At 36.8% G+C, this 15,895-nt stretch overlaps 1 protein-coding gene across 1 annotated transcript in view; it reads left to right on the top strand.

Annotated features, from left to right (window-relative positions):
* TOMM70 (translocase of outer mitochondrial membrane 70) overlaps positions 1–15,895 on the top strand; it is a 33,767-nt gene that overhangs the window by 2,059 nt on the left and 15,813 nt on the right. Inside the window, exons 2-6 of the mRNA XM_043448700.1 lie at positions 7,837–8,010; positions 10,233–10,359; positions 11,976–12,085; positions 12,855–13,003; positions 15,511–15,718. Of these exons, the coding sequence (XP_043304635.1) occupies positions 7,837–8,010; positions 10,233–10,359; positions 11,976–12,085; positions 12,855–13,003; positions 15,511–15,718 (768 nt within the window). The remainder of the gene's footprint in view (positions 1–7,836; positions 8,011–10,232; positions 10,360–11,975; positions 12,086–12,854; positions 13,004–15,510; positions 15,719–15,895) is intronic.

Here is a 15,895-nt window from a genome sequence, read left to right as displayed (position 1 = left end):
GAATAAACACACACAGAAGTTCTCAGTTGTATGTGCTGTGCTACGTTGTGTCAGTCATGTCTGACTCTCTGCGACCCCGTGGACTGCAGCCCGCCAGGCTCCTCTGTCCATGGGGATTCTCCAGCCAAGAATACTGGAGTGGGTTGCCATGCCCTCCTCCAAATCACCAAAAATGGTTTCTATTAAAAAAAAAAAAAAAGCTAGGGTTTGATATTGCAGTTTCAAAAATGACCTACTCCACCTCATCTTTTTGGCATTTAATAGGATTTAGCATACTGTCAGATTTTAGATCTCCTTAAGCCCCGTTTTCAGTTTTTCAGCATTGTCTAGGTCAACACTGTGATAATTTTTAAATTGCATGGCGTTTTGTGGTTTTACCAGAACAATTTTTTAGTTCATGTCACTGCTGCTAAAAATTGAACTTCAATATTGACTTCTTTGTATAACTTGAACTGCTTTAAAATGATTACTTCTGACCCAAAATAAAACTGAGCAAAACACTTGCACATACTGTTCTTGTGGAATTTATGGAGTTGTACCTATAATCTTACTTTGAGTTACTAGATGATATTTTAGTAAACCAACAGTAAAAATGTCTTTGCCATTTTTTTTATGGAAATTTGTATTGTAACTGATGATGATCAATGTATTCTGAAAGACTTTGTTCATTTTTTATAGCCTGGTCCTTAGAGTTATTATTAGACTATTTGACCACAAATGGTAATTTATTATTATCTGTGGTTGGAGAAATTGTTTTATATTTGAGTAGCACCTTTAAATTGTCAACCTCAGTGGGCTTTGTAAATAAGAAAACATTTGTTTGAACTGATGGGAAAACTGGCAGAATCCTGATGCTCAATTCTTCTCCACCTAATCAATAGTTGTAATTTTTAAGGGAATGCAGGAATGGACAAATATTGTCAGTTTAGGGCTCAGTATCAGTGAGCAGAATGGAAAATCAGTGGTTATTGTTTGTTGGCTTATGTTTGCCTTAATGTAAAACTGAACTAATTACTGGGCTCCTGTCTGTTGGGTTTGTGATACTCATGTACAAACAGACTATACCAAATTGGCTTTTTCTGGGATAGCAAATACTTGTAAAGCAAAAAATTCATATTTTTGTTTAATTAGTGGGATTTCAGGATTTCACCAAAGGAAGGCATCTAATCATAGTTGATAGTGTGAGACAGAGGTAAAGTATTATCATTTTCCACTTTGGGACATTATAAAATCTACCATGTCATGCCACTTTGTGTCAGTAATTTATTTTGAAAACTTGAGAATTAACAGATTTTTCAAAGTTCATAAGGTTCTTTGCGAATCATCTAATCCACAGGACTTCTCAATCTCTGAGTTATCAAAGGGCAGCATCATATTCAGATAATACACCAGCTATGGTATCTGACTGCACAGATGTCTTACATATTTCTTTTTTCAAACAACTTGTGAATTTTTAAAATGTGTGTTTATTTACTACTGACTTTATAGTAGTGTTTTATCCAATTGTTGTTCATTTGATTACTTAAAAAAGCAGTTATTCCAGTTCAAGTTTTTTTTAATGTTGCACAAGAGTGAAATGTTTAGGAACCAACATGAAATGTTTAGAAATCACTAATCTAAGTCAATCCTTTAAAATAGGAAGGGAGAGATGTGTGTAAACATTTTAATAAAGAGGTCAAAAACTGATAACCTGTTATCAGTCATGGTTGAAATTAAATAATTCCTACGCCAGCTCCAATGATCTGTTTCTAATCCTTTTTTTTTTTTAATCAGGATCGCCAGTGACATAAGACCAGTGAACACCTTTCACTCTTCATCTTACTTGAGCCTTCAGAGTATTTCACATTATTTTCTCTTAATTTTGTGATTTTTCTCTTGGTTTCCGAGACACTATGTTCTCTGATTTTAGTTGGTTACTTTCGTGGTTCTATCACAGGCTTTCTTAATGTTCCATACCTTCCCTGGATGCTTATTTGCCCTCCAGAAGCTTCACTTAACACTTACATAATGATGACCCCCTAATTTCTTGTTTATAGCCCAGACCTCTCAAAAGACCCAAATTTAAAGGAAATCTTCACCTTGTTAGCTTTTAAGTGTTTAACATCAGATTCTCTTGAGAATATTCCTTATTAATGTGGTTCATCTAACTAGTTTTCCAAGCCAGAAGCTTGTATATCTATCTTCCCTAACTTTCTATTCTTTTCATGTTCTCCCCATCCAACCTAGAAAAATATCCAGAACATTCTAGTTCTTAAGTATCTGACTACTCTTCCATTCCCACTGCTATTATATCTTGACTGAATAACTGATACTCTCTTTATTGTCTTCCTCCAATCCATTTTGTCACTAATAGGGTAAATCCTAACAGTTCCATGCTTAAAACTGTTAAGTGGTATTCTGTGCATTGCTCACAGATAAGTTCAAATTCATCATGATTTAAGACTACGTGGTCTTGTTCTCACTCATCTCTTATCTTCATTTCTTGCACTTCCTCTTGTTTCTTGCCTTTGGATGTTCTGTAACACTGTCCATTATGCCTACCTTCTTATCCCTCAAGTCACAGTATGTAGGTCATTTCACCTTTTCTGAAACCCTTTTATACCTAAGCATACTGTTGTGTGATTGATTACATCACACTCTGAACTTTTCTCTTCCTTAGCACTGGAGTACTAGAGTCATTTATTCATGTTGTTGCTACTAAACTCATGAATCTGTGAAGACTGGGACTTGCTCTGTCTTTGTCATTTTTCAGAACTGGCACTTAGAAGGTGTGAGTAAATGAACCAGTGAAGCTTCATTATTTGACATTTTTTTAAAAATTCACGCAAATTGAATATTTTTTCAAAATCTCCAGCTTTTTGTTTGTATTCTGTCTTGGGGAAATTTGTGTTAACAGTCTTAAGCCTCATTTAGGCATTCTTTTTATAAATTGCTTGGTTTTGTATGAATTCAAACCATAATCCTGCAGAGGTAGCACCCTTACAAGTGAAAGTGAATGTCACTCAGTCATGTCTGATTCTTTACCACCCCATGGACTATAGCCCACCTGGTTCCTCTGTCGTGGAATTCTCCAGGCAGGAATACTGGAATGTGTAGTCATTTGCTTCTCCCGGGGATTTTTCCCAACTCAGGGATTGAACCCAGGTCTCTTGCAGGCAGATTCTTTACCATCTGAGCCCCAGGGAAGCCCTTCTTACAAGTATATTCTTCTTAAAGAGTTCTCTGTATTAGGATTTTGTAGGTGGGGTTGTAGATTTGTTACATTTCAGGACATAATCTAGGAAAGAACTTTCTTGTTATCTTTAGGTATCTTTTATCTTAAACTTGATTTTTATAAAAGTAGCAATTGGTCAATAAAGTATTGAAAGATTGTTTCTTATGTGCTAAGTGTTCCAGACTGATTGCTACTTTTGTAAAGCTATGTAAAGTGTTACCTACGTAAAGTTTCATAATCACTATATTTTGTGACATAGTAGAAGGCTGGTGTTGATTGATAAGCTCACATTTTGTCCTAAATTTTATCATTGGGCCAAAATAATTAGCTTTTCTGTATTGTCCCTGTGGTAATGCCATTCTTCATTTTTATTAACGAAGGGAAGCAGTTAGAAAGTAATGTGGCTGTGGAGGGAGAGTGTGGTGAGCAGAAGGTGACAGGTTCACGGAGACGTTGCTCTTCTCAGATGTGGTTTGGTTGCCTTCTGGAGTGACAGTGGATGAAAATTTGCAGTTTGGTGATTTGCTTGTGTAATTTGATCCTTGTCCACTCTGGCATTTTTTTCCCCCCAGTACAGTAAGGAAAGGAAATTAAGCACGTTCTGACTTTGATCCTAGGAGACAAAAAATCTACAATAATTTTTAAAGGGAATCTATTGTAAAACTTGACTAAATGGAGGGAAATGGTAAGTGAAAGAAGTAAACAGTCCATAAGTGTTCTTGAATGTTTATGTTCAAAATGTCTTGGTTGGTTTTAGGTTGATTTAGACTTTGCTGTCAGGGATTCCCTGATAGCTCAGTTGGTAAAGAATTCGCCTGCAATGCAGGAGACCCTGGTTCGATTCCTGAGTTGGGAAGATCCCCTGGAGAAGGGCTAGGCTACCCACTCCAGTATTCTTGGGCTTCCCTTGTGGCTCAGCTAGTAAAGAATCTGCCTGCAATGTGGGAGACCTGGGTTTGATCCCTGGGTTGGGAAGATCCCCTGGAGAAGGGAAAGGCTACCCAGTCGAGTATTCTGGCCTGGAGAATTCCATCGGACTACAGTCCATGAGGTCACAAAGAGTCAGACACAGCTGAGCGACTTAAAAAAAAAAAAAAAATTTGCTGAAATAAAAATAAGAAGTACCCATTTTTCTAAGGAGAGGAAGCCTTGTATACCTTTCCATATTTCTCTCCATTCTTTTAACTTATCTGCACTCACATGACTACCTCTCCTTGTATTCTGTGTGATATCTTTTATGTAGCTTTAAACTTCCAATGGACAGGAAGGAGTTCACTGCCTGTTTGTGCTAATGAAACAAAGTCATTACTCTGACCCAAGAAAGTTCTTTTTTAATCCTCAAATCTTTAGTAAAAATAATATATAGTCAAACATACTTCTCACAGGCATTTAATATAGCAGCTTATTTTCTATGTCAGCAGTTCCTAGTTTATTAGGTTGTATATTAGTCATGTTCTCAATGACTTAGAAACATTGTAAACTTTTTATAAGAAATTGAAATAATGTTTATCTTGTTGTATTTAACATCAAAAGTAATTGAGTTTCATTATTTTGAAGTTTTTTTGGAGCACATAAAAGGTTGTGGTCATGATGTTCTCTTGGTAGGTTGTACCTTGTATCAGTAAGACTGCCCTTCTGTGCTCCATCCCTGGCATTTGAATGGCATTTTGTCTGATACTGCCTTCTTTGTTTTTTGCAAGAATTTGTATTCTGTAACTTTTTTACGTTCTTTTTTTTTGACCTGTCATTTTGTTTTAGCTCCTGCCTGTAGGTAGCATGTAGTTTTTTTTTTTTAATTTTAAATAGGTTATTTTTAATAGGGAGATTTAAGCTACTCACATTTATTGTTGTTATTGACATGTTTGGTGATTCTTACCATATTTACTCCACCTTATTGTTTCTTCCTTTATCCTCCCCTTCCTGCTTTTTTGTTTTATTGATCATCTTCCCCACTTTGAAGTTCATTTTTAGTGGTAAGGAAGTTGTACACCTCAGTTTCTGTTCTTGTGTTAAACCTTAAATGCTAATTTAGCTAGGTATAAGATTTTAAGTTCAAGATAATCTTTCTTCAGAACTTTGAAGTTGTTCCTCCATTGTTTCTTAATACATAATGTCGGTGATAGTCTGACCCCAGTTTGGTTCTTTTTTCTTTTGTAGGTAATCTGTGTGTGTGTGTGTGTGTGTGTGTGTGTGTATACATATAATTTTTTTCTACCTGAAAACTTTAAGGATTTTTGCTGAAATTTGCATGAAATTTCACCATGATATATCTAAAAATGTGTGTCAGGAATTTTTCTGATATTTTCTCAAGACACTCCTCTCTATGCTTTTCCTTCTAACATAGATAGATAGATGTTGGAACTTTGGGATTTATACTCCATATCATCTGACTTTTTTCCAAACTTCTCATCTCCCTGCCTTCTATTCTCCTTGCGTTCTAGCAGATTCACTTGCCTCTGCCTGCTTGTTTGCTCCTCAGTTATGTCCATTCTAATATACAGTCCACCTATTTTTATCATAATTCTTTTTAATTTTTAAGATGTCTAATTGGTGCTCTTTAAAAGCAGCCTTTTTTTAAATGTGTGTGGTTACCTCTCATTCCTCTGATGTTAAATTTTCTGTTTGCTTTGTTTATCCTGCTTCCTCAAATACTAGTTTTTTAAATATGAGTGGGGTGTCTCTAATGTTCCTTTATGTTAGCTATTCTTGACAACATGGTTTCTTGGAAGACAGACATGGTGTGTTTGTCACTGGTCTTCCTGGTGGCGGGCTTCTCGCTCCTTCTGGATGACGCAGCCCTGCTCCAGTCTGACTTCTGCTTCTCTAGTGGAATGGGAGGATTGATGAGGTTGCTTCAAGTGCAATTTTCCAGCAACTGGAAACCACAACTACATTAGAAAGTCCTAGTTGTCTTCTATTATGAATGTGCCAAGGATTTTTTTACTGTCAAAACTTTTGCAAGATGGTGAAGGCTCTTTACAGGTAGATTTCATGTTCATATGTTACTCTTTTTGTGTCTTTTTTGCCTCCTTTCATCCTTCTGCATCTCATTTTAAAATATGCACGTGTCTTATTGGCTTCTCTGGTGGTTCAGCTGATAAAGAATCCGCCTGCAATCCGGGAGACCTGGGTTCGATCCCTGGGTTAGGAAAATTCCCTGGAGAAGGAAAAGGCTACCCACTCCAGTATTCTGGCCTGAAGAATTCCATGGACTGTATAGTCCATGGGGTCACAAAGAGTTGGACACGACTGAGCAACTTTCACTTCATTTCACTTACTGACACTAGCTAGCTTAAACTAGCTGTTTAATATTCTGAACTTAGAGTTCCCTACACATCCTTCTTTGCAAACTATACTTTTGAAAAACTAACTGTAGTTTCATTTAGACTAAAGGAGAAGGGAAACAAAAGTAAATGGAAGAAAAAAGTAGCAAAAAAAAAAAAAATGAAGCATGAGTAAGGGAAAGATAACAGATGCAAAAGCTTATTCTCCTCCCATCATGTCTTCATGACCGAGATGCCCTAGGTCCCAAGCAGCTTATCCTTCACAGGGGCTCTGTGAGTTCATTGTAGGGGCAACTGCTTCTGCTTTTGCTTTGTCAGTGTTTACCTGTTGGAAATACATGAGTTCTTTCATAATCACATATTTGTTAAAGTTGAATGATGTTGACAAAGTTTGGGGTGAAGATATGCCACAGAGCCCTTGGACCTAGTAGCCTGAACCTGAATGACTGGATTTATCTACAAAGATGCTTCTCAGATGTTGACTGAAGCTTTTGCAACTGTCCTCAGTGGCTATTAACTACCAACTCATGTAGTATGTGAATTGGGTCCTCTAAGAAGCAGATTCTGAGACAAAGATAGGAGTGCCAAAACTTTATTCATTTGCAAACAATAGATTTGGGATAACAGTTGTAATGAGGATGGCAAAGTGTTTCTAGTGTCTGTTCTACACTGTTGACCAACAACCTAATTGAAAAACACCAATACATGTGATTAAATGGTTTTCAGAATGAAAAAGTCAAATAGCCAGTAAACATGAACAGATTTTCAAATTCATTTATAGTGGAGAAAATATGAAATAAAGTAATATCAGAATATTATGTTACACTGGGTTTTGGCAACTTTGGCACTATTGACATTTTGGATCTGATAAGTTGTACGTCATAGAATGTTAGCAGCATTCTAGTATCTACCTACTAGATACCAGGGGCATCTCCCCCAAGCCCTAGGTGTGAAAATCCAAAATGTTTTCAGACATTGTGAAATGTACCCTAGAGGGAAAATCATCCCTGATTGAGAACCACAGTTTTATGCCCATTAGACTGGTTATGAAAAGTCTTCCTAGCAGAGTTTGGTGGAAAAGTGGTATACCTTAAAGCAGTACAGCCTTTTGGCGGGGAAGAGCGTGAGTGTTTTTCAGGTTAAAGATTTATAAAATTTTTGACTTAGCAGTCCTATTAAAGACTCTGTCTCCCATGAAGATATAAGTATGAGTGACTTGCATTGTGAACACCCATTCTGCCCTTCCATTGTTTTCTCCAGTATGTCATTTGGTCACTGTGATCTGAATCTGTTACTGCGTATTGATAAGTGTTTCATAATTGTTCCCTTGTGTTTCAGAACTCTCTTGATAGAGCCCAAGCAGCCAAGAACAAAGGCAACAAATATTTTAAAGCAGGAAAATATGAACAAGCTATTCAGTGCTATACCGAGGCTATCAGTTTATGTCCTACAGAGAAGAATGTTGACCTTTCCACATTTTATCAAAACAGAGCTGCTGCCTTTGAGCAATTGGTATGTATCGTAGGTTGGTTTTTCTTCTTTTTGTTTCTCTTTTTTTGCATAATGTTTCAGCTAATGCCACTCAAATATATCTAATACACTTTTTGAAGTTGTTTTGAAATTATAGGAGTTTTGTTTTTCTATCCTTTAATTACATAGGTTTTTAAGAACAAATTTTAGTTTTGCTCGTTCCACATATAATCCAAAGTTGTATATATCAAATTTTATAAAATTAGATAATAAAGAAAGTTAAAGTTTCTGGTGACCCCATTCTCCTCAGCAGTTTATTTCTTCAACTTTTGCCTCCATATATGTAATAGTAGCATATGTGGGGGGGAAAAAGACCAAAAGATTAATTCTCATTACATTGTTTGCAATGTATTTTCCAGTTGCCACTGTATCTGGTACAACTTTTTATAGCACACACAGATCTGTTTCATTCTTTTTAAAGCCTATAGATAGTAGCTGTTATATAGCTGTATAGTGGAAAACATCTCCCTATTGATGAACATTTGAATTACTTCCTCTTTTCCCTGTTGCATTCAGTGTTGCAGTAAATATTTTTCAAATACTTTTTTTGGCATACTTTTCTGAGAATAAAATTCAGAAATGGAATTATAAAGAGATACTATTAGTACCTATTCTAATAATAATATTTGAGCATGCTTGTTTTCTAGTATCTCACTGTGTGAATTATCAGTCTTAATATTTGCCACTCTAGTAGAAGAAAAATACTGTCTCCTCATTTTAATTTGCACTTTTTGAGATGTTGGTGAAGTGGACCATCTTCTTCTATGTTTATTGGTCATCTGTAGTCTGCATTTTTTGTTCAACCGTGTTTTGTTGACTGTTACATACGGAAGGTTACTGTAGTGGGAGCGGGGTCTGTAAAGGAGACGGTTACGCATAAAGCTCAAAGATCACTCAACAGTGAACTGTTAAATGACATTTGGATAAGCCTTTGGTTCTCTAATAGAGGAATGATTGAGGTTGGTGTATCAAATAGTGGAGAATAGAGTGTCACAAATGGAGAAAACAGTGTATGTAATTGCTTCTGAGGCAGAAAAGAGTTTGCCGTGATTAAAGAAGTGTGGATAAAGGATCCTGGGATATAGAGAGATTAAATTGGAGAGGTAGCAGAGGCCAGATCAGGCAAAGCCTTGACATGGTGAGAAGTTTGGATTTGATTCTGAGTGTAGTGGGACGTATTTAAGGATTTTTAATAGGGCAGGAGCATCATCTAAATTGTTCTCACTGTTCTGTCAGTATATTGGAGGGAGGCAAGAGTGGAGGCAGGGGGACTGAGGAAGGATGGTGTAGTTGCCTAGGTGACACATGAGGGAAAGTTGAAAACAATAGAACTTGCTATTGTATTGGATGTGAAGGGTGAAGAGAAGCAGGAGTTTTAATAATAGTGGAGTGAGGAATGATTGAGACAGCTAAGCAGATGGTTGAATTGAGAAATGTCTATTTTAGGAGAGTGATTTGGGTTAAAGAGATAAATTTGGGAGTCCTCTAATTTTAGATGTTATAGGACCATAGGTGTGATTACCTAGGAGAAGGGATGCGTCCTTGAGCATTCCAGCAGAAACCAGATAGGGGGGAGAAGTCAGCTACAGAAACTGGGAAGGAGCAGCCAGTGGAAGTAGGTGGAAATTAGGCAGAGTGACTGCTCTTTGGAGGTCTGGCAATAATGAGGGCTGAGAAATGGGGTAGTAACTGTAGGGAATTACGGAATCAAAGGAGGGTTTTTAAAAGATGGGAGATACTGAAGCAAGTGTTTTTTATGCTAGTAGGAATGATTCGGTAGAGAAGCAGATTGATGCAGAGGCAGGAGAGCTAACAGTGAAGCCCTTGCCGTGGGGGGAGTGTACATCCTACTGCAAGTGGAGGGTTGGCCTTTGATGAAGAGGGGTGCTTCCTTAGTTTTAAAAAGAGGGAAGAAGGAGATGATATGATCACATAGATGCAGGTAGGTTATAGATGTGGTAGTAGAAAGATGGCTTATGTCCTTTACCTATTTTTAAAAATCCGATTGCTTATCTTTATTGCAGTTATTTGTATGGAGCTGTTATAATGTGTTGTGGATATTAACTCTTTGTATGAATTAGGAATATGTTTTCTATTGTCGGACTCTTAATACTCAGCTTGCTGAGTTTAGAAAACTGATTTCTGTTGAACAGTGCTTCCTTCAGTGTGACTTTTTTTTTGTTTTTTAATACTTTCGATTACAGCAAAAATGGAAAGAGGTGGCACAAGATTGTACAAAGGCTGTTGAACTTAATCCCAAATATGTGAAAGCTCTCTTTAGACGTGCAAAAGCCCACGAGAAGCTAGACAATAAGAAGGAATGTTTAGAAGGTGAGGGTATTTTTGTGTTTACATATAAAATTACTAAAGGTTTTGTAGTCACTGGTAAATTTATATGCAACTCTGCCTATGAGTAGAGAAATCAATTGTGTTTAAAAGTTTGACTCTTCCCTAGTTGAGACTTTGTTCTATAGTTTCAATTGACATTGCTGATACTTGAGTACCATCTCTGTTCCCAACTGTGGAATTAAATGATTTAAAGTTTATATGCTGCACATTTTAAACTTGGCAACAGCATCAGTGTAATTTCATGAATAAGAAATCAGAAGAGAGGTTTAGTTGAGTGTTACTAAGATTCTGCATATTTTCAATTAATATCCTATATCAATATGAAACAATTTTGAGATGAATCATTAAAGAAAACATTTGTTTTTTGCCCTTGCTGTCTTCAGACATTATCCTTTACTCAATTAGAAATTTTGTAGTTGAGACAAAGCATCAAGTGAATTTGCCGTTCTCAGTAAATATCATAAATATCCCTTGGCCTCTTATTAGCCATGTCTGTTGCTAAAACCTCAGTTAGGGTGTTGGCCGCTGACCTACAAAGTACATGGTTCCAGTTGATGTAGAGCTAACCCAAAGTGCAGATTCCACAGTCTAAACGTGTTTTCCTGCTACATATGTAAATCTGCTTTAAAAGCATCAATAATCAGAAATTTAGCCATAATTATTTTTTTAATAATATCATTATTTAAAAGGAGAAAGCTATTTTGTTTTTTAAAATATGGGTTACCAGTTGAGAGTGGTTTTAGAGAACATTTTAGAAAAAACTTGAGGTTTGGCTATATCACATACTTTGGTGATGGGTAGGAGGAGTGTTGCTTTTTGAAAAAGAGATTTCTGAGTTTTGAACCAGACCTTGAAGTTATTAAGAGCTAATCATAGAGAGGCGTTTAAATGGGTTTTAGATGGAGAAATGGGATGGGGAAAGACATGGACATTGGCACTAGCCAGAGTCCCAGGGGAACATGCAGTAGATGGGCTTGTTTGGAGGAGCATGGGTTTGCAATCATGAGAAACTGAGTTCAAAAAGAGAGGGACTGTCTTGTTGACTACTTTGAATGAAAGGTTGGGAGGTTAAAGAAACATTGATCTTTTTCATTTCAAACCACTGTATATTGAGTTATAGCATAGCCAGGTTAAAATGATATTTTGAAGCAGATTTCATTGAGAGCTCTGTGGCAAGATGGCTTTGGAGACAAGGAGTAACCCTGAGGCCTGTGGAATAAAAGTGAGACCAGGCATGAGAGAGCCACATTATTACTGGGCCTGTGCTTACTGTCCAGAAGAAAATACTCCTGGGTTACTTGTTTTATTTGCTATGTACAGTGTTAGAACCATGAGAGACATCACAGATCGTGTAGCATAGTCCCTTTCCTTTCACAGCTGAGGAAAGGGAGTTCTGGAGAAGCAGAGTGACTTTCTGAGCTTTGAGTTTGATTGTAAAGTATGTAAAACCAAAGTGTTGAGAATAAATTTATTGAAAACGATAGCCAGATAAAGCTATGAATGTAGTGTGGCTTTCTGTGGTAACACTGAGCCCATTTGATGCTGTAGTCATCTTTGCAATAATTTTCATACTCTTTATTTTTTTGCATCATTTCTAGATGTCACTGCTGTGTGTATATTAGAAGGATTCCAAAATCAACAAAGCATGCTGTTAGCTGATAAAGTTCTTAAACTTCTTGGAAAAGAGAAAGCCAAAGAAAAATATAAGGTAAATTAACCTGCATTGGTTAATAATAGAGGAAATAGGCATTGTGAAGGGTCATTGCTAATTTATACTGCTTAAATTTGGGCATAATGGTAATGACTGAAATTAGATCTGGATTATATTTATTTTCCCTATAATATTGGGCTTTTGTGGCCTTTTAAAATAAGAATGTGAACTTTGTCTGGATTGTACCTAGAGAATATTAAAAGAATTCACGTGTATTAGGGGTTTCCAAACAATGGCCTACAGGCCAGATCCACTCCGCCACCTGTTTTATAAATGTGCCAGTAATGTTTTGTTGGAACTCAGCCACTCACACATTGCTTTTGGCTGCTTTTAAACTACAACAGCCGAGCTGAGTGGCGGTGACACTATATGGCATACAAAACCTAAAATATTTACTCTCTGGCCTTTTACAGAAAAAAATTGCCAACTCTTGCTTTTTAAAGTTTTTAAAGGTATACTGTATAAACTGGCCCTGGTCTTACACAGTTAGTAGATGGTTTAATTTACTGTGTGGTTATAAGAGTTCTTGACATTTTACATCTTCGAGAGGAGAAAGGCTGTCATTCAAAACATTTTTTGAAAAGCTGGGACTGGCAGCAGTACCATTTTCACTGTCTGTTACGCTACAGTTTGGAGCCTGATATTCTTCAGTTATTTGAAAATGAGGTGCCAGTTTTTATGGCAGTGGTTCTGTGTTCTACAAATGCATCTGCTTCTTTGGTTAGTGTTTTCTATTTTGATGTATTCAAATATGATTAAATTTCAGAATCGTGAACCTCTGATGCCATCTCCACAATTTATCAAATCTTACTTCAGTTCTTTCACGGATGATATAATTTCTCAGCCAATGCTTAAAGGAGAGAAGTCAGATGAAGATAAAGACAAGGAAGGGGAGGCTTTAGAAGTGAAAGAAAAGTAAGTGCGTCTCAATTATAGTATCTGCTTCATGCTTTTTGTGGGGGAATTGAATTGTGGGTGTTTTTGCTGCCATAGAGCCAAAGTGGGACTCTGAGTCATCTCTTTAAAAAACCTATTTATAGGTAGATATGAATATAATAAAATTATAATATATAATAATAATATGATTATAATAAAAATACTTCTTTTCTCACACATATCTATTATACCCTGAATGTTATGTCTTTGGTAACTCAAGGATTTACTGCCAGGAGACTGCCCAGCTTTTAAGGTCTACATAATATTCTCAAGAGAGTTCCCAGAGAGTCAAGTGGTTAAGTATATTTGAGCAGGGGGACTAACTTAAAAAATGATTGTGTAGCTCAATATCCAGATGTTTTAGTGCAAGGAAGTTTCTAATTTAATTTTTAGGAGTGCCCAAAAGAGTGACTGTCTTCAAGGTTTTTCCTGCATGCCTAGGAAAATGCCATTCTTTGGGTTCATGTTTACTCTTGTAGAGAGCTGAAATCAAAGTACAAGGTGCTGTGTTTACAACTGGCAGTCAAGTGATGTAATGTAATATATAAGCTATCTAGCCTGCTTATCCATTTATATTTAGCAAAACTTTTATTTTGCTGTTGAGGCTAGGTCACCTCTCCAAGAGAAGACACATTATTACCAACATGACATTTTCTAATGAGTTTGGAAGAAACGGGAATGCTGTTCCTATAGCAAAGCGTAATTTTGCTTCTATAGCATATTGGGATATTTAAGGGAAAAGACTGCTTTTGGTTTGTATCTCTCAATTTTTCTGCCATTATTGGCCACCTTTTAAGGGAGGATACTATGCATAATTGTGCCAAGATGTTCTGATTTGTGTTAGTTGATGAACAATCTCTTTAAGAAAATTGTAGATGGGAAGTAAATGTTAAGGATGATGCCAATAATTGCCTCTTCTGATTAGGAAGTACTCCTTATCCCAGAAAAATGACAATGAAGTTTTAATACCATTATTCTAAAAGCTACATGGGGAGGTGGTTGGACATAACTCTCTCTCACCAGAACACTAACTGGAGTTGGTCCTGAGTTTTTAAATTCTACTTTACTCTGAGCCTTAGCTTTATCAATTTTTGAATGGAGAGATAATAATTACCTTTGAGGCTTATTGTGAGGTTTACAGGTCATGTTTGTAAGCATCTAGAACTTAGGTTCTCAGTAAATAGGAACCATTATTACTTCCGATCTAATTATTTTGTCTTAACCCTGGTGACCTGAGGAGTAAAACAGAGTGCAGGAGTATTAGAATGTTAATTATGGGAAAGGTTAGCACAGGGTTTCTAAGTTTTGACTGACATAACTTTTAAGTCACTTGCCAATTCTCTCTATTCAGAATAGGTAGCAAATGAAATAAGAAAACATGATTTCCTTACATAATGTGCCTTATATTGTTTCTTATGTAATGTGCCTTATATTTGTGAGACCCCTTAAAGACCGTCTAGTGTAATTTTCCTTTTCAGTTCAAAAACTCCCTTCTACAAGTGTTCTCAATAAAATCATCCTAGACAGGTGATGATATTGTGGTCACTGCTTTTTAAAAAAGTAAGAGAAGGGTGTTTTCTTTAAGTCCTATTTGATGGAAGAGTCTGCTGCTTTGATATTCCCACCTACTCATTCTGAAAGTGATGGGCTTCCCTGATAGCTCAGATTATAAAGAAACTCCCCGCAATGTAGGAGACCTGGGTTCGATTGTTGGGTTGGGAAGATCCCCTGGAGTAGGAAATGGCAACCCACTCCAGTGTTCTTGCCTGTGAATTCCATGGACAGAGGAACCTAGTGGGCTACAGTCTGCTTCTTTGATAGTCCCACTTATTCATTTTAGGTCTGTTCTTCTAGGTGAAATAGCACAACTTTAGATGAGAGCCTTTAAGCTATTCCCTTTGCTTAAGTTCTTGCTCCCTTAATGTTCATTTTTCACAACACAGCTGGAGTAATGTTTACAAAGTACAACTCAGGTCACACCTCTTCTCTTGGGTTCTGTGACCCCCGACTCACTTGATGACTTTCTCTCTCTGCTCTTTCTGTTCGTCATAAAGTAACTGCTGAGTGCCATCCGTGTGCCGCAGATAAGAAGGTGAATAAGACAGGATCCTTTCCTGTGTTGCATTTCAGTCTGTCATTGGCTTACTGTTTCATGTGTCTAAATGTTGAAGCCTGGACAATAATAACCCTAGGTTTCTGCCATTTTCTCTGCTGTTTTCCTTTTTAAAACCCTATCTCCAAGGCAGCAAGAAGATCCCAGTCTACATCAAAAACCCTAAGGTGCTACCCCCACACGCACCCCCACCCCCACCTCCAGTCCTGCCCTGGCTGGTTAACTTGTTAAGGGGGAAAGGACACTTGTTTACCTCAGGTATACTGAGTGTGGCAAGGTTCAGCATTTGATCCTTTCTTAGTAATTTTTTATGCTCATTTTATTAGTAATAAATGATAAAATTTGTAATTTCCTCTGTTCATTTTATTTTCAGTTCTGGATACTTAAAGGCCAAACAGTATATGGAAGAAGAAAACTATGATAAAATCATAAGTGAATGCTCAAAAGAAATAGATGCTCAAGGAAAATACATGGCAGAAGCATTGTTACTACGAGCTACTTTCTACCTGCTTATTGGCAATGCCAACGCGGCCAAACCAGATTTAGATCAGGTCATCAGCTTGCAAGAAGCTAATGTGAAGGTACTTTTAAAACTCTGTGTGTGTGCATGTGAAAAAAATTAATAATAAAAATGAGGCTTTTAGGTATGTTTTGCAGAATTTTTGGCATTTCAGTTGCCATTCTCCAAAAGACTTATTTTTTGTTTTGGAAGGAAGTGCACCTAACAATGATTGGATTGGTGTGGTGAAACTAAAACA

This window comes from Cervus canadensis, chromosome 27 (genome assembly GCF_019320065.1).
Source record: "Cervus canadensis isolate Bull #8, Minnesota chromosome 27, ASM1932006v1, whole genome shotgun sequence".
Classification (NCBI taxonomy): domain Eukaryota; kingdom Metazoa; phylum Chordata; class Mammalia; order Artiodactyla; family Cervidae; genus Cervus; species Cervus canadensis.
Note: the sequence above shows the minus strand (reverse complement) of the source record. Positions and strands in the feature narration are given on the sequence as shown.